This window comes from Myotis davidii, unplaced genomic scaffold (assembly GCF_000327345.1).
Source record: "Myotis davidii unplaced genomic scaffold, ASM32734v1 scaffold104, whole genome shotgun sequence".
NCBI classification, from domain to species: Eukaryota; Metazoa; Chordata; class Mammalia; order Chiroptera; family Vespertilionidae; genus Myotis; species Myotis davidii.
Window position 1 is genome coordinate 6,166,761 of NW_006296625.1, and position 19,256 is coordinate 6,186,016.

Sequence of the window (19,256 nt, forward strand, 5' to 3'; positions counted from 1 at the left end):
AGTGTGGTTCTGAACTCTATATCTTCCATTGACAATTTTGTCCTGTTTCTTTGTCTCCGCATTTTGTTATGCTTTCTTGGTGCACCCCCTAGTGGTCTTTGTGCGCAGTCTTGTAGTTAAGCCTTGATTGTTGTAGCTAATACTAGGGGGGATTTGACCTCCAGGCCAAGTGGCTGTGAGAATCAGCTGTCAGGCTTTTATTATATAGGATTTTAATAAGTAGTTTTGAATATTTTAGAAGAAAATACTTTTTGTAAAATTATATGTAAAATAATTTTAATATTTATCTTAATTTTTATGAAAATATAATTAGATTTTATACTTTTTGAATACAGTTGCAATTAATTTCTAGTTCTTTAGCTCTTTACAGTAGAGCACAAACTGTGTAGAAATCTTAATTAGAGCAATATAATAAGTGATCTTCTAATAAAAGTAAATTCATGGAATGAATCAATTTATAAGAACATAAATTATATACTTTATGTTATTACTCATCTAAACATCGTTGACCCACCAACAAAAATGCCTAAAATGTAGAGTAATAATTAAATTCACATGCCTTTTATATTTGCCAACTCTCAGTAACAAACAGCCTTAACTTTGTTATAATGGGAAAAGAAGACATTTTATTTTACAGCTTGTTAGCCTGACCTATGACCTTTAAATATTTAGACCTATGGTATGTGGGCCTCTATTTATACTCTGGCCCTGGAGCTAACAAATGTTAGAGGTGGATATTTTCTGACTATTTAGGGTACCCAGAGCAATCAGAAAGTTCCAAACGAAGCAGAGTCTTCTCTGTAGAACAGCGTCACAGGTGGAACTTTCATGGCTTCTGGGGATCCCTCAGAGCTGATAACATTTATATGTCCCTCTCAAGGTCTATGCAACCCTCTCTCCAGCCTAAACCATCTGCATGTTTACTCCTGAGCCTTCATGGAAAGAGATGGATCTAGGAATTGGGTAGAGAAGAGAATGAATCTGACAGTGTCCTTGCATACATGTCTTTGTTCTTCTGCCTTTTTCAGAGTTAAGTAGCCTGGTTGAAAATAGCTGAAACAGGTTTAAGCAAACTCAAAGCTTCTGCAATATATGCAATATAATAGCTGTGGTGCCAACTTTTGACTGAAATTGGGTCAAAGGGTGGAGTAGGTGGAAGTGATGATTTCAAATGGCACACTCAGCCATCTGCCAACTAAACTCTGGTTGAGGAGTAAGGCTCTTGGAGAACCCAAAGGAAAGTTGTTTATTACAGTTGATTCATATATTATTTTAACAGCACATAAAAAGGAACAAACACAAAAGCTATCAATCCAATATGGATAAATACTGCAAATTATACCTATTCACGAATAGGCTTTACTCAACCCCAGAAATTAATGGCTATTTTTGGTGACAGAAACTATAGAGATATGAATGATCATTCTGTCAAAAATAAAAATTAACTGGGAAACAAAAGCCCAGAGTTCTGGTCTTAGTGTTGCTATTTCTCAGACATACGACCCAATGTAAGTAACTAAACTGGTCTAACCTTTACCTACAAAATGATGGAGAGAAGAACGTTGCCACTTATTTCATAAACTGATATGAGGATCAAAGAGATCATTTAAGTGAAAGCATTTTAAAAATTGTAAAGTTACTGACAAATATAAAACTTGCTCATTTTTTTTACTCTTGATAGTCTCCCAGGAAATCAGAGCTGATTGCTATTATTACTATTAATATGTTGATATTTGATATGATTATATAGTAAGATATACAGGGGTGGACAAAAGTAGGGTTACAGTTGTAATAGAATAAATAATACAATAATAAATAATAATACAGCAGTAGAATCTGTTTTGTTCACTCACAACTGTAAACCTACTTTTGCCCATCCCCATATTTCTTTTCCAAATGACTACAATTCAGAATTTGAAGTCACCGAGTAGTAAATATTAAGGTACTATATCAGAGAAACTGTTTTAACCTAATTAATTTCACTCACTAATATGAATGCTATATTTACTCCTTGAATTCCTATTTCTCTTTCACTCTCATTTAAAAAAAATTAATGACTTATTTTCTATAGGACACCTATTATTGTCAAATTAACATTACCATTTTACCAATGCCTGCTTTTATTCCATCTGTCTCTCCTTCGTGCACTCATCTACAGAGTTTATAAGGATGAAGCCTCTTAGATTTTTCTTGTTGACAAAGAGGGATCTTGCAGCTCTTCTTCACCCCTGAGGCATCTATGGGTGCCATTCCAACAGGACTAGTCTGGCTGCTGGACACTCCCTGTGCAACCTTGCTCTATCAGATGAAGCAGGGAGTGAATCTCTGACAGGTGCCACAGTCACTACCCTGGATGACCATGGTGCAAGTGGCACGCTAATCAGACCTGTGTGCACAGGTAGTTGTGCAAGAGGCTGTGGGAGAGTGACTTTATGCCCAGATGAACACCTCACCCACATTGATGTGCTCTGAGTGAGTGAAACCTTAAGAGGTTTTAACATAAAGAACGATATGAAAATGTTAGGACATTGTTCCTATCACTAAAAGATGCACATTTAATACTATAATAAGGAAATTTGAGAACCTAAAATATTATATTAAATGACTTATTAAATATTATATTAATGACTGAAGAAAGGTCTTGACTCCTCAATATATTCACATAACAAGTTAATTCAGACCCCTCATGGGAGACACCATTAAAAGATAATTTCAGATAAGATAGATAGGGAAGTAGATAGATAGATAGATAGATGATAGATTCATAGAGACTTGAACCATTCCATATCTTTTATTTAATCTTCAGAAATTATTTCAGAATTTCAGAAAACTGCTTATTATGTTTATTATCACAGCTGTTACCAAGTTAACTGGTTTGTGTTTTAATTATTATAAATATTCTCCACAAATAAATGTTGAGGGCTTTAAAAAAAAAACTTATGTATTCCAAACAGGTGGCTAGACCCTTAGTATAGTATTTCCTTGCCTCAGAAACAAAAAATAGCAAGACCCCTAAAGTAGTTGGCTTCTTTCTGGGGGCACTCAGAAGGCTGCCCTTCAGCACCGATGCTATCAGCCTTCCTGGTGTATCCAGGAACCTGTCTGTGGACCAAAGCAGGCAATTCCCTGGAAATACCCTGGCATTTTGGCAGTAACCAGTGTGAGTAAATGATTGATGACTAAGGCCCTCCAAAGTCCCAAAGTCTTAGTGATTCACAAGACACAAGGTACAGTCTTGAGTAGGTGGAATCCCAACTATTACTGAATTTCCCACACTCTCTAAGAATGGGGCATGTAGTTGGGTTTCAAGTGATTTATCCTATATAATAAAAGCCTAATATGCAAATTGCCTGAACAGCAACCTGTCGCTATGATGCGCACTGACCACCAGGGGGCAGGCCCTCAATGCAGGAGCTGCCCCCAGCTCACAAGCCCCAACCTGTGTCAGGGGCAGGCAAGCGGGTGGCACCAGGCCAGCCAATGGAGGTGCCAGTGGTGGCCCTCCGATTGCCCCACCGGTTGCCTTACAGATTGGCCCTGATTGCTGGCCAGGCCTAGGAACCCTACTTGTGCTCAAATTTTGTGCACTGAGCCTCTAATAGATTATAAGCAAATATGATGGTTCTTTTAATTTGTGAACTAAGCTTCTACTATTCCTGTGTTATGGCTTTTAATATATACACTCACAAACTAAATAAGAAATTAGAGAGAATTAGTGATTAATTCTTGGTTTGAGCAAGAGTTGTTGCTGTGCTGAGGATCTTAGAATAGTTAGGCTCACAGATGTATATAAAAGCAACCTTCACTTTTTTCCTTGGCTTTTCATTGGGAAAATAGAGTAAGAAAGTATAAAAACTAAACTTTATTTAGAAAAAGTGCCACAATTCCATTATCCAAAATAGTAACTATTTTAATGCTATTTTTATCCTTCCAGTCTATGTACCTATATATTAACAAGTAATGCCTTGGCCAGTGTTGCTCAGTTGGCTGAGCATGGTCCCATGCACTGAGAGATTGCTGGCTGGATTCCTGGTCAGGGCTCATACCTGGGTTGATTTCCAGTAGGGATTGTGCAGGAGGCAGCCGGTCAATGATTCACTCTCTCTCCCTCTCCCTTCTTCTCTTAAATCAATAAAAACATATTTTTAAAAACATGTAACCTGTGCCCCCAGTTTGAGGAGTATTATGGAAGAATTTCAACAGAATTATTGAAAGCCCAAATTCCTTCCTGCCCTTGGCAGAATGTCGTGTATGGTGATTGGCTTCTGTGTTCCCTAGGTGGCCTTTCCATTGTTTTTGCTGCCACCTTACGTCCTCTGTTACTACTGGCTGTCTTTATTGCTAAGGGTGGGGAGCAGCTTTGTGTGATGTAGAGGTTTGTCACAGCTGAGTTCATTTGAAGATTTTGTTGTGCATCAGGATAGCAAAGTATCAGCTTGAATCTGGGTTGCAATTCCTGCAGGTTCAGGCCTGTCTAAGCACGTCTGGGAATTTGTGAAGCCAACCTAATTTCCTGGGACCTGAAGAACCTTGGGAAGGAACACAAGCTTTGTCTCCTGCTTGGGTTCCTGGGCAATTGAGGTACATTATGAGATCCTCTGACAGAAGTCAAGCTGGAAGAGAGCTATAGAATCCCCTGAGAGAGAATTCATTTTAAGGGAGGATGGAGGAAGATGCAATGAGCTCCCCAGTAACAAACCCTTAGTCATTAGAGCAGGAAAGAGGTTCTGAGTATAGCATTGTTGTTCCCAGACCAGTCCATACATCAGTGTCTACGTGCTAGGCCACGTGAGGCTATGAGCAAAAACTGAAAGAGCATTCACAGCACACTCCATAGAACATTAAGGCGCCTACACACTGCATTGCTTTTGACTTCTCAGATTGGAAGTGATAAAGGAGAGGTAAACCCAATTTGCCACAGACCACCAAGGTTTACAACTGTGAACTTTTAAGAATCATGCAGAGTGTGGTAAAGTTGTCTGTGCTTAGCAAAGGGTTTGTGGAAGAATGAGATGCTCGGAGAAACAGAGTCTGGGAGAGCAGTGGGGATCCTGGGAGGAGAAATGTGGCATCCACTGAGGCTAGACTTGTTTTTGATCACAAGTAAGAAACCCCCTGTGACTCTCAGAAAACTCCAAAGGGAAAACGCGGATCAGCATTATGCCGATGGGGAAATCTTAGTAGTCTTTAGGTGACCAAATGTACCTAGAGGCTGATGAGGTCTTGGGAAAACTTGCAGACAGCTAGCATTTTCCTGGGCCCTTCAGAACTAGGTGCAGGTGGATGTACCCACAAATGGGGGGTGCTGCGCTCTGTGGTTTCACTTTCTGCAGTTTCAGTTACCTGCCGTCAGCCAAGGCCCAAAAATATTAAATTTCCTCACTCATCGACCATTGACAAGCTCAACCATGGACACCATCTGCTCAACCATTGACATCGTCATGATTTAATGATCCAGGGTCACCCCTAGCAGATGATCCTCTTTATAATATACCATCAGGGCAATAGTAGCCTAAAGCTAAGTCACAGTGCCTATGTCATCACCCCACCTCTCATTACATAGGCATTTTATCATCTTAAATCATCACAAGAAGAAAGATGAGTACAGTACAACAAGATATTTTGAGAGAGACCACATTCACATAACTTTTTATTACAATATATTGTTATATTTTATTAGTTACTGTTAATCCCTTAATGTGCCTAATTTGTAAATTAAACTTTATCATAGGTGTGTATGTATAGACAAAAATGTTGTGTACAAATAGAATACAATATTATCCATGGTTTCAGACACCCACTGGGGGTTTTGGAACTCTCTAGCCTGTTTCCACAGATTTTGTGTTCTAGTCATTGCAAGTAATGTGTCAAAACTTCTCTTGGTCATCGGAAAGAAACAGTGCCTATTTTCACAGCTCTCTCAGTACCTGTGATTTAGAATCTGGGACTGAACTTTAAAGCATTTGATGTAGATTTCCAGCAGATGCACTTAACTTCTGACAAGTTTTCAATCTGGAGCCATGTCTGAGGATACATTAAAAAATATCCTACATCAGAGATGAAAGATCACTTAACTAGATGATCAAAAACTCTTAAGTCTGTTTTCATTGACCTCTGCCAAGTTAGGTCTTCCTTGTTCTGTATTTAGGTTCTTGATATTAGGGTGGCTAAATTAGCAAATCAGGGCTCTGCCAGAAATGCACAAGAACAAGCCTGCTGATATCCCATTTATCAATAAAGGGCTGTGATGTTGGAGCCTTTGCAGTGTGCAGGTTCACTCACATAAAGCCGAAAAATAAATTTAACACTACTTAGTAGTGTTAGCATGGCATATCTTTTTACATTCTTTTACTTTTATCTTGTCTTCATACTTAAAGTGGGTTTATTGCAGGCAGAAGATAGTTGATACTTGGGATTTATTATTAAATACAAAAATCTCTATCCTTTTAGGAGGTGTTTTTTGATCATGTACAATTAATGTGATTTATATAATTGGATTTAAATATCATTTTCTATTTTTTCTGTTTTTCTTATCTGTTCTTTTTTCCTCATTTGTGATTTCTGCTTCATTTTGGATTTATTGAACGTTTTAATTTTTCCTATTTTCAATGATTAGCTATAACTTTTGTTTTGTTTTTGCTTTTTAGTGGCTGCTTTACAGTTTCTAGCAACACCATCCAAGATATTAAATGTGAGCCACATATATAATTTGTAACTTTTCTTTTTTTACATATGTTTATATGTCTTTTATTGATTTCAGAGAGTTTTCAAAGGAAAGAAAGGAGACCTGAAGAATATTTTTTGTAGAAGAAAGAATTGGTGGAATAGTAAATTCCTTCCTACTAAAGGCAGTGTTATATGCAATGGTGCAAAGGTGGTGATTAGCCAATCATTTTGCTCTGCTCAGGTAAAAATACATAGCCAGCAGGTATGGAAACATTTATTAAGGGAGGGCTTTCATGGTGGCTAGCCAGAGCTGAGCAGGCGAGGGCTCTAACAACAGCTTTGGAGTTACCAAGGGACAGCTGCAGCTAGTTTCCAAAACACACACACACACACACACACACACACACACACACACCACACACACACACACAACTGTCCTACCAGCGCGCATGTCACGATGCTGGTACAACAGACTTCTCGTTGCCTCAGATCGCAAAGCCACTTAGCAGAGCCCCGAACGAGGGTAGATTACTCGAAAAGTGACCTTTCTCTGATGATTCTTGAGCCCGTAAGTGAGACAGGCTCGGAGGATGAGGGGCTGATGAGCAATCGTGAAGGGCGAGTTGTGCACACAATTCTGACAAAGGACAGGCCGTGGCTTGGAGGCAAGCATGGAATCACTAAGGGTAGTGGAAGGGCACCAGTGGGAGCTGACACAGGCACTGAGATCTTGAGCTGGCAGCAGGGCTGCGCAGTGCACCATCCTTTCTAGCCGCCTCCTCCCTGAGGCCGGCAGTGAGGAGCGCCGAGGACGCAGGAATGGGGTGGCGGTCAGGGAGAAGGACTTGTCTCAGGGCACCTTTGAGGTCCACACGCTGGGAGCGGCGTCCCCGCTCCTGTTTTCCTCTCCCCGGATATCTCCGCCCAGGGGTGGCTCCCGCCGGGACAAAAACCTGGCTGATTAAACTGGAAGGTGCAGGAAAGCCGGCCTCCAGGCGCCGGCGGACAACCAGCAACTAAGAGCCCCGCCCAGCAGCGGAGGCGACCCTGCAAGGACCCTCCCTGGTCGGGACGCACCGGTCGTAGAGGAAGGGGCGGTGCCGACGCACACGAACCAATCACGACAGACGCTTCCACATGACCACCATCGACCAATAGGCGATCGTGGCATTAGCAGCGGGGAAATTCAAACGTGTTTACGGAGTGGGATTTGGAGTCCTTTTCTCCCGGCTTCGGCTTTCGGGCGGGGAGTTCGGCCTCGCGAATGCACCGGGGAACGGCGGCGGCCTGTGAATAGGGCGGGTCGGTAAGTGATGAGGGCGAGGCGGAGGCGGCTCAGCTGGGGAGACCACGTAGGGCGCGGCTATAGGAGCTGGAGGGGGACTATAGGAGCTGCCTTCGCCAGTCCGCAGGGTGTTGCCGGAGAATTAGTTCAGTTCCGGAAGCCAGAGGTGGGTGTGGACCTCGCTGGGAAGAGGGCCTGGAGGGGCCCCGGCTTGGGGAGAGTTTGGACGCCCGAGATCGTCTCCCAAAAGACACTTCCTCTCCTGTGTTGTGTTTTAGAACAGGGAGGGGAGATGGTGGCTGTGTTCTGACAGTTACCTCTCGAACCTGACCTAAAGAGGTGATACCGAGAGGCACAGTTAATCGCCCCCTTTCCCTGTTAAACTCGAGGTCACTGGCGGCATTGGTATCAATGACCCGGGGTTAGTGGGTTGATGTTTGAGAACGACAAAGATGAGATCGACGGGAAGACAGCAGATAACTTTGTTGACCAAACATCACCGCCATGCAGATGAGCAAGTGCTCAGTATTGTATGAATACAGTAGGTTCTTGATATTAGAGTGGCTAAATTAGCAAATCAGGACTCTGCCATAAATGCACTAGAACAAGCCTGCTGATATCCCATTTATCAATAAAGGGCTGTGATGTTGGAGCCCTTGCAGTATGCAGGTTCGCTCACATAAAGCAGGTGACTTAAAGAATGGTTATTCACATTTCCAAAAGGAGTCTTCGCATGTCTATATGTCGCTACCAGAATCCAAACAAACAGTCCATCCCATTTTCTTAAATGTCAGCATTTGCAAATGGCCCAGAGAAAATAATTCTGGAAAAAGACTGAAAGGAAGGCATTCAGTATATAGAAGGAAAAAAATGTAATGTTTGTAAGGAGGGGCAGCAATTTCTGTGTTGTGCAGTGGAAGTTCTGTTAGGAAGAAAACAGTAATTAGCCTATTGGTAACCTTGCTGGCAAATGTCAAATAAATGCATTTTTATGCACATAGCTTCACAGATATTACCTCCATTGGTGTTAACATGTGTTCACAGAGTAATACTTTAGTCTTCTAAGTTCTAAAAGGCTAGTTGCAGTGTTTTCTTCTCTTTAATGCTAGTTAACATAGGAGTTATGACTAGTTCAATTTTTTTCCTTAGATATGGAGGCCGAGGATTTAAGTGGCAGAGAACTGACAATTGATTCAATAATCAACAAAGTGAGAGATTTTAAAAATAAATTTAAAAATGAAGACCTTACTGATGAGCTAAGCTTGAATAAAATATCTTCCTCTCCCGATACCACAGGTGAGTTTATTTTTTAGAGTGCTCTCTAAGGTAAAGGAATAAAAAGTTAACTACTGTATGTTCATATAATGTACTTTTCTCAGTAATTGATACTTACCAAATAGAGTACTGTACACATACTCTATATTGTAACCCTTTTGTCTGGACATATTCCCACAATATTAAAAAAACACACAACTTATCCTTTATTACAGTGTACCCAGAGGTAGTTTTCTTAACTCTCCAATTATTGTCAGCTGTTATTTCTGCCGATATACTTGCTATCAATTGATGTACTGTGTTTGTTTTCATTCCTTTTTTGCTGCAAACAGAAAGTCTCACCAATCTTAATAAAATTGTGTATAATTTAAAATCAAACACCCAGTTTTTGATTTGGAGAGTCTTCCTATTACTCCCTGACCTTTTCCTTTCTCCTGGCTTCCCTGCTATCTCTCCCATATGCTAGACCAGCTCTTACTCCTGTCCCTTTTCTCTTACCCTCTGCCATAGATGAACACCACTCCCCCGATACCTGCTTATTCTGAGCGCCTTTAGGTCTTTGTTCAAATGTCAACTCACCCATTTAAAATAGTAACCTGCAGGGGTGGGAATGTGTCCTCTTTCTCCCTTTCCTGTTATTATTTTTCTTCCTAGCACTAATCACCTTATATCGGACTTACTTGTGTGTTTATTGTGTCTCTCCACTAGAGTATGAGCTCCCTGAGGACATGGTTTTTATCTGTTTTGTTATATTTACACAGCTTAAAATGGTGCCTGGCATATAGTAGGTACTTCAGTATTTACTGAATGATGAATGAGTGAAAGTACCCAGATTTTAATACCCAACCATTATGAAAAGTATTAGCTCAGAAGCCTAATTTACTACATTCAGATTGTTGAGGTCATTTGAAAACTGACCTTTAGATAAGTTTGTCATATCTATTCCAAATGTTACGTGGATGAAGGATTGAAAATAAATGGAAGAACCTGTAATCTCTTCATGATAGCAGATCATATTTACTTGAAACAACCCCGAAACTAATCGTTTTGATGTTAAGCAAATTCTTAGTGGAATACCACCATATTTTATCATGTGTATTTAAAAAGAGCTATCAGAGCTTGTACACCAAATTAGATGAGTTCTTATTTAAAACCCTCAGCTTACTCAACCTTGTAAATACTTAACATATATTGATAATTGGGATGTACAACATTAGATTAAGGATTGAGGAAGACTCAAAGATGCTTAAAACGATGGTTTCTAGATGAGTAGAACTTATTAAAGCACTATGCTGTATGTAATGTTTTTGGCAACAAATAAATACTAGCACAATAAATACAATGCTTCAAGTGCTGAATGGAGGTAGAATGGGATACTCAGAGGCATGAGGACTACATCTGCAAAGACACTGTTTTTTAGACATTTTTGCAAACTAATTTGTTAGGAAAGCAGTGGGAGGCAAAACTAGAAAGTGAAGTTAAGAGCAGATCAGATTAAATTAAAAATAAAGCAAAATTATGAATGTGCTATGTTTTAATAGAAAGCAAAAACAGTAATTTTGTTAGCAAAAGTAAAGATTTAGTCCTTGTCAAAGGTAACTGAAACTGATGGAAGGAAAGATAGTTTCCTGGAATTTAATCATATTCACTAGTGATTAAAGTATCGTAAACAGGAGACTGACATTAATCCAATTTTTTTTTCTAATTTATTGTTGAAAGTATTACGTATGTCCCCCTATTTTCCCCCATTGACCCCCTCCAGTCACCCCTTCTTCCCCTCTTAGGCCTTCAGCACCCTATTGTCTGTGTCCATGGGTTATGCATATATGTATATAAGGTCTTTGGTTGATTACCTCCCACTTTCCACCTTCCCTCTGAGATTCCGTACTCTGTTCCATGCTTTTGTGTCTCTGGAGATAATGTTGGATTAAAAAAAGTTACAATAGAAATGGGGTAATAAGTTTCTAAGTTTTTAATGAATAAGTTAGTAGTGAATTTTCTAAGCAAGTTGGTACAGGTGGTGGTGGGAGAGCCTTAGGTTATCTTTGAATAGTTGGGATATTAAAATAGAATTATGCTATAGCATAAAATTTTCTTAGATTACATATGGTTTTTTAAAATTACTTATAAATAACATTTATTTCCTTCAAAATACCTAACTTTTTAGAGTACAAGATAACCTCATTAAAGATATCAATGCAATAAATAAGTTGCTGATATTTACACCAATTGTTAAAGTTTTTAAAAAGAATTTTAAGGAGTTTATGTACATTGATATTGAGAGTATAACTGTAATTTGAAGGAAAAGTGCAATTTGGCATTTGTTTTTATGTCTTTCTTTTGATATGACATATTTTGTTTCTGTATTCAGATAATTCAGGAACTGTTAACCAAATTATGATGATGGCGAATAACCCAGAGGACTGGTTGAATTTGTTGCTCAAACTAGAGAAAAACAGTTTCCCGCTAAATGATGTCCTTTTAAATAAATTGATTGGTCGTTACAGTCAAGCAATTGAAGCACTTCCTCCAGATAAATATGGCCAAAATGAGAGTTTTGCTCGAATTCAAGTCAGATTTGCTGAATTGAAAGCGTAAGTATTAATATTTTAACTACATTTAACTAAGTACATTACATAGCTATATTACAAAAAAGTAAAATGAAAGCACATCAGGATTACTTGGAAGAAAATTAATATATTGTTTTGCTTATAATTAGCAAGTGAATAATGTAAACTCTCTTTACTATGTACATATCTCAACAAGTTTCCTACTCTTAACTGCCTAAAAAGATTTTTAAAAATAACCTATTAGTATTTAACCTTATATACAGGAAAAATAATACTCCATGGCTTTTGGAAAATAGAATGAAGAATCATCAAACTTAGGTAGCTGTGTCCTTTTTCTTAAAATTTTACTCTGGAATCTTTATTACAGTATTCAAGAGCCAGATGATGCACGTGACTACTTTCAGATGGCCAGAGCAAACTGCAAGAAATTTGCTTTTGTGCATATATCTTTTGCACAATATGAACTATCACAAGGTAATTTGAAATAGCTAGTCCAAATTTTAAGTAAAAGATAACTTCCTTTATAACTAACTCATCCTAATAATACATCATATATATGAAGTAGGAATTTGAGGCAAAAGATATGAAAGTTGATCAGATGAGATTATGGGAGAAGAATCCCACCTAAGTGGAAATGCAGAGAATATTTGTTACACTAGGTCTTCCACTTGTAAGGAGTAATCCAGGGAAATAAGCATGAGCATCATCTTTGTGTTTATTTAGATTCAGGAAAAGTCTAAAGGAAAGTGGCTTCTTCACTGAGTATTTGTGGGATGAAGGATACAAGATATTTAAGCTACACCTTAGACAAGCTTTTCTTATGTTATGGTTTCATAGCACTGAAATATAATCAAACTATAATTGTAGCATTAATTGGTAGTTCCCCTTTAGAAAAAAAATTGTAAACTGCTGTAAAAGCTTATATTTTTTGCTCACCTGCCTCTTCATGTAACTAGGACCAGGGGTAATCTCTTCCTCAGACATTTTTAGCCTGGCCATTCAGTCTTCTCTCTCATTTTCTGGGGCTTCTGGATCTACCCTTAGTCTATCCTTTTGGCCATATGTTCCTATTTTCTCTCAGCCTTCTTTTTGCTCCATCCCTGATCCCATTTATTGCCAGATACACACATTATCACTATTGGTTTGGCTCAACCAGAATCCCCATGATAGTTCCCAAAGCAGTGCTCAATAACTGGAGCGTATTCTCTAGGGTTGAGGTTGGAGAAAAGCACTGTGCAAACACCATGCTTATTAAAGAAAGTTTGGTCAGGCCTTTAAAACCTGTATCTTTCCTCCATGCTACCTAAATAATTTTTGAGATATTATGGCCTATCAATAGCAACTATAAATTTTACATCTTCAGAACACATTCTCTATATAATGTGCAAATTGACCTAATGGCAGAATGACCAGTTGCTATGACGTGCACTGGCCACTAGGAGGCAGATGCTCAACGCAGGAGCTGCCCCCTGGTGGTCAGTGCACTCCCACAGGGGAAGCGTCACTCAGCCAGAAGCTGGGCTCACAGCTGGCGGGAGCAGTGGTGGTGGCAGGAGCTTCTCCTGCCTCCGCTGCAAGCGCTAAGGACCCCTTAGGGGAATGTCTGACTGCCAGCTTAGGCCCACTCGGGGCCTCTAATAAATAGTGAAAATCCCAGATTTTGATCTGTAAAAAAGAAATACACTTTACCTATACCACTGCAATATAGTAATAACCTCAAAGTAAAAATTGTAATTATTTTGAACAGGCTTAATGAATAGGCTTTCAGGAAATAATGCAACATCTCTGAAATATGTGTAGTTTGGTGTTCATAGGAGTGGAGGACATTCAGTAGTTTTTATCAGATTGTCATAGGGGTCTATGAGCTCTCTAATTCCTAGTTATCTAAGCCTCTTTTGTTTGCTATCGTAAAATGTTCAATACATGAAATTCTGTCACTACTCTCAATAAATGTACACTTAACCACTATGAAATCCTATATAATAAAGAGCTAATATGCAAATGGTTGTCACACCCTCACGCCCTAAGGTCATAACGGCTCAGATACTCAACACTGTGGGGAGAGGAATGTGGACCAGCCAGCCACAAATGAGCTCACAAGAGAGGAATGGGGACCAGCCAGGCACAAATGAGCTTGGGAGAGAGGAATGGGGAACAGCCAGGCTGTGGCCCAAGAGAGGGATAAGCCGCCTGCCCCACATTCCCGGGCTCCTGTGGCTGCGGCCCAGGTGAAGCTGCCCACCCATGGTCCCCTGCGGCTGCAGCCAGCCCGGGTGAAGCTGGCCCTGGTCCTGGGTGCCTGTGGCCGGCCAGAGGGAGGGAAGCCTGGCTACCGGGTGCCTGTGACCAACTGTAGGAGGGAATCCTGGGTCCCGGGTGCAGGGTGAGGCAGAAGCGGTTAGGGGCGATCAGGCCAGCAGGGGAGCAGTTAGGGATGATCAGGCAGGCAGGCAGGTGAGTGGTTAGGAGCCAGCCGTCCCAGATAGCGGGAGGCAGTCGGACATCCCCCAAGGGGATGGAGAGAGTGCAGGCTGGGCTGAGGGACCACCTCCCCCCCGCCCCCCCCCATAAATTTCATGCACTGGGCCTTTAGTATATTTATATTCTTAAAACTTATAAACTGTCTGAAGCTAGAGGCAATCTCTTAATCATGTTAATACCCTAAGTGCCAAATTCATAGCATAGCTTAGTGGCTCCCATAAATGTTAAAAACATTCTATAAGATACATGATGTATATATTGTAGTATTTATAAACAAAATAGTAGACTAAATAGATTGGGTAATTTTTCAGTTGAAATAAATTTCTTTGGTAATTTATCTGTAGTTATTTTTGCATATTTGGGGTGGTGTAGCTAGGTCTGATAGCTAAAGATTAGCTATCATTACTTTATCATTACTTTTTTTCCCCCCCACAAGAATCCTTTTGATGGAGAATTCCCTTTAGCAAAAGATGTCAACTTTTTCTTAATGACTGAATGTCATGAATGATCATTATTATACTGCATTGTAACAGATTGATGCTCTTGGGACTATTATAATCTCTAGGGCTTAGTTTTCCCTTTGCCTAAATTCCCTGAGGGTCCTAAGGTGTCTCCACTTTATAACTGCTTGTTGTACCTCTTTTCCTTCTGAAAATGGACAGTGGTTATTCACTAATACATAATCACCAGTCACATATTACACAAGTTACCATTTGACATGAATTGTTTATCAGGTTAGGTTGCTTATTTGCTTATGAAATAAAGCTCAAGAGACTTGAAATGAGTGTTTTTGCCTAAAGCTTTTTAATTTTTTTCAAGGTCCTGACAAATAAGAATCTGGAGAGTGAAGATGGCTGCATTAAAATAACAATCATTTTTTACTTCGTTAGGTAATATCAAAAAAAGTAAGCAACTTCTTCATAAAGCTGTAGAATGCGGGGCAGTACCACTACAAATGCTGGAAATTGCCATTCAGAATTTAAACCTTGGAAAAAAGCAGCTGCTTCTAGAAGAGGAAAAGAAGAGTTTATCAGGTAAATGTATTAATGTATGCTGATACTTTTCTGAGGCTGATTACCTGTGAGAAAGGATTAAGGTTAGTATTTTATAGAAAAATATTGATGTAGAATGGTCACAATATAAGTTTAAATTTCAGATTTAAAGGAGGTAAGGCATTTAGAAGTAATGAAGTGTTTACTTTTATGTGGGATATTTTGTTATTGATCACACTGTCACTGGAAACACTTTAAAAACAACTCAATCTAAGCAGGAAAACCACTTTTTGTGTTTGGAAATAGGACGTATCTTTATCCTGGGGAAACAATTATATGATTATGAAACAGTTATTAAATATAGTTAGACAATTATCTTTGAGAATGTCTTCATATCTGCATATCTTACTTAGGGACAGATCTATGAATTGACTTTAAATATTCTTACTTGTGAGATTACATTTTTGTGTATTCTATATGTCTTTACAAATTTAATCACAATTTCAAAAATTTTACAGCATTACCAGTATTAAGTGCGCAAGAGTCATTCCCCAATTCACTTGGACATTTACAGAATAGAGACATCAGTTGTGATTCCAGAGGACAGACTACAAAAGCCAGGTTTTTGTACGGGTGAGGAAACTGAACCAGTATTTTAAATGCTCATCATGCATTTATATTATTTATATGTTTACATACATATTTTCATGTAAAGTGATAACAGTGTTTAGCAGTTAATGAAGATGCGTATCTTAATGTTCCTTTTTTTTAAATTGGGAGTATTTTCTTTCTGTTTAGAGAGAACGTGCCCCCTCAAGATGCAGACATAGGTCATCGAAATCCCTTAAACCAAACAAACAAAGCTAAACGGGTGAGTACGTTTTAATTTACTTTGATTAAGCTGGTAGTGGTAAGGTCTTTGTTTATTTCCTAGTTGGTCACTTAATCTTTCAAAACATTTTTAGTCATGTCCATTTGGAAGAATCCCAGTTAATCTTCTAAATAGTCCGGATGGTCATGAGGAGACTGGTGATTCAGTTGTACCAAGATTTACAAAAAGGTATGTTTCGGTTTTAAGTCTTTACTTTGTTTTTAAGATTGATGGCAACATGGTCTTAAAGTCTTTTACTGCATAATAGTAATTATGATTAAAATTTGACTTAGTATTAAAGGTTACCAAATCTCTAAATGTCAGAGACAAAGAAATGAGTGAAGAATAGGACTATTTTGCTTTTTCACTTATTAAAATTATTCATTAGCCCTGGCAGGTAAGCTCAGTGGTTAAAGCGTTGGCCCACCCACCAAAGGGTCGTGGATTTGATTCCCAGTCATGGGTACATAACTAGGTTACAGGTTCGATTCCAGGCCCCAGTCGGAGTGCATGTGGGAGGCAACCAATCCATGTGTCTCTCTCACATTGATGTTTCTCTCTGTCCTTTCCTCCCTTACACTCTCTAAAAATCAATGGAGAAAATATCCTCAGGTGAGGGTTAACAACAAGAAAAGGATAATTTAAAAAAATAAAAATATTCATTAAAGGAACTATTAAAATATAGGAAACATAAAGGAAAAATCGTTAAGACACTTGAAGCTTAAAAGATTATGCAAACATCCCCAAACTGTTGTTTGAACATTTCTCACTTAAATCGGTAGCCTTTCTGATAAGAGTTTCTTCCTAGTGTGTATTTAGAAGTCTCCATTGCAGGGGTGAAGGAAGCCTGGAAATGATTTCTTTTCCAGCCATCATTGGGAAGGAAGATGAATTCATTCATTTGCTTCAGAACCTAGGGGATCAAGAAGTGGAGCAGAGTAGGTAGAGATAAAATGTTGTTTATTACATCCTTCTTCTTTCTGCTTGCATGTTTATTCCCTTGAAAGAAATGTGGATCTACTTTAGCTTAGCTAAGGGACTTCTTCTGGCCTATTCCTAACTCTAATCACTATATAACAACATTTCTATTTGAAAAGTCTCTTTGGATTCCAGAGAATCACTTGGCAAGTAAACTTTAGAAACACAATTGATTGTTTTTAGTTGGTATCTTCTAAAACTTCTATTATTCTTAGGGCTCAACACATATTAAAAGAACATTTTGGTTGTCAGGTTAAGCTCCAGAATGTATTATCTTGTTATCTTCATTTCAGATATCTAGCTGAAGAAGAGAGCATTTCTCATACTCCCAAGAAAACAAAAACAAACCAGTTATCTTCTTGCTTGTTATGATAGACTGTATGCTAGGCACTGTGGAGGACCATAGTGGGTTTATAGTCTAGTTTCTATCCTTAAGCTATTTGCAATCTGAACTGGAGTTCTACCTATTGCTGTCCCTTTCTCCTTTCCCACAGTCACATCATAATTTCAATTGTTACTTATTACATATTGAGTTATGTAATTACCTGCCAATCTCTATCACTATTTTAAGAATATAGTTTTTATTGATTTCAGAGAGGGAGAGAGAGATAGAAACATCAATTATCAGAGAGAACATTGATCAGCTGCTTCCTGCATGCCCCCTACTGGTGATCAAGCTTGCAACCCGGGCATGTGCCCCAAAGGAATCGAACTGGTTCATAGGCCAGCATTCAACCATTGAGCCACACTGGCAGGGTCATCTATCACTTTTAAAAAATGTATTTTTATTGATTTTTAGAGAGAGGGGAAGGGAGAGAGACACAGAAAGAAAACCATCAATATGAGAGCAGAACATTGATCAGCTACCTCCTGCCTATCCCCCACCAGGGAATCCAGCCCACAGCTCAGGCATATGCCCTGACCGGCAATCAAACAAGCAGAACAGGCAACCTTTGGTGTATGGGACGATGCTCAACCAACTGAGCCACACAGGCCAGGGCCAATCTCTTATCAATTTTGTCATTGTTCAGCACCTAGCCTAATCACATTTGTGCTAGAATCATGCTATTTTTTAAAATATCTTTCCAAGAGATTTTTTCCCAATTAAAAAACATATAGTTAAAAAGCCAACTTTAAAGTGGGGAAAAATAATATAGTATTGAAAACATTGACTTCAAATTAAATGTTAAAATTATTTTGTTTTGTGTGTAATAGACAGACCACTCGAACAGAATACCGAGAGGTGATTGTGCCTGGATCTAAATCAAGTGAAAATGATTCCTGTGAATTAAGAAATTTAAAGGTAATTCCCGTTTTGAATTTTTATATGGAGCAAGGGTTCCTGAGTTGGGTCCACGGAGCTTTTTCGTGAAAGGTAACTGATAGTTTATATGATATCTGTAACTGTTCCTGAAGCTCCTAGAGATGTAGGATCACTAAGGGGAAGTGGTATAGAAGTCCTATACCCAGACTTTCTCCAAGATTGAGGTGGAGATCAACTATTTCCTGGGGTAAATGAGGTAACACTTCATATGCATGTGCTTTAGCAGACTCGGTGGCCTGTGCTTGGGAATGGGTGGGAGAAATCATTCCCCCCAGCTTCAGTTCCTTGTGTGTTTAATCATATGATCTTGCAGGACATCTTCAACAAAAAGGAGAGAATAAGTTGTGATGAGAAGGGGTGAGGTCTTAGTCTGACGTGCTGATACGACAGAGCAAGTTGGTGGACTTCAGCAACAAGGAAGTTTTAGTCTCTGGTGCACTGACTTTTAGGGGTTATACTATCCTTATTGAACTTGAGTTAGGCCCCTGGCACCACAACATAGGCCTTTTCAATTGTATACTCTTTATACCTCTTCTCTTTCATGGTGTTTGCTTTAAAATAATGCTCCCTCTGTCCCATAATAATAGTAGCAAAAGAAAATAAATATAGAATGCAACATTTATTATAAAAAAACTAGATTAAATAAAACAATAAATTAAAAATAATACTCCTACTTTTTATTTTGAGTGTTCAGATAGTTTCTGGATTTTTCAATAATTTCGTTACTGCATTTTAAACTTGTAGGTAGGATCCCTTGGCTGCGCAGCTTTGCTTTCCCTATATGCGTGAGATTAAAATTATTGGAGCCATCGTT

The 19,256-nt window shown here is 39.0% G+C and overlaps 1 protein-coding gene across 2 annotated transcripts in view; it reads left to right on the plus strand.

Annotated features, from left to right (window-relative positions):
- The first annotated feature begins 7,840 nt into the window (after positions 1–7,840).
- Positions 7,841–19,256, plus strand: part of TTK (TTK protein kinase) — a 40,367-nt gene continuing 28,951 nt past the window's right edge. For both annotated transcript variants that reach the window (XM_015569452.1, XM_006772192.2), the window contains exons 1-9: positions 7,841–7,972; positions 9,101–9,247; positions 11,598–11,820; positions 12,164–12,270; positions 15,168–15,311; positions 15,788–15,902; positions 16,068–16,140; positions 16,235–16,329; positions 18,334–18,421. In XM_015569452.1, the coding sequence (XP_015424938.1) occupies positions 9,103–9,247; positions 11,598–11,820; positions 12,164–12,270; positions 15,168–15,311; positions 15,788–15,902; positions 16,068–16,140; positions 16,235–16,329; positions 18,334–18,421 (990 nt within the window). In that variant the 5' untranslated portion in view covers positions 7,841–7,972; positions 9,101–9,102. The remainder of the gene's footprint in view (positions 7,973–9,100; positions 9,248–11,597; positions 11,821–12,163; positions 12,271–15,167; positions 15,312–15,787; positions 15,903–16,067; positions 16,141–16,234; positions 16,330–18,333; positions 18,422–19,256) is intronic.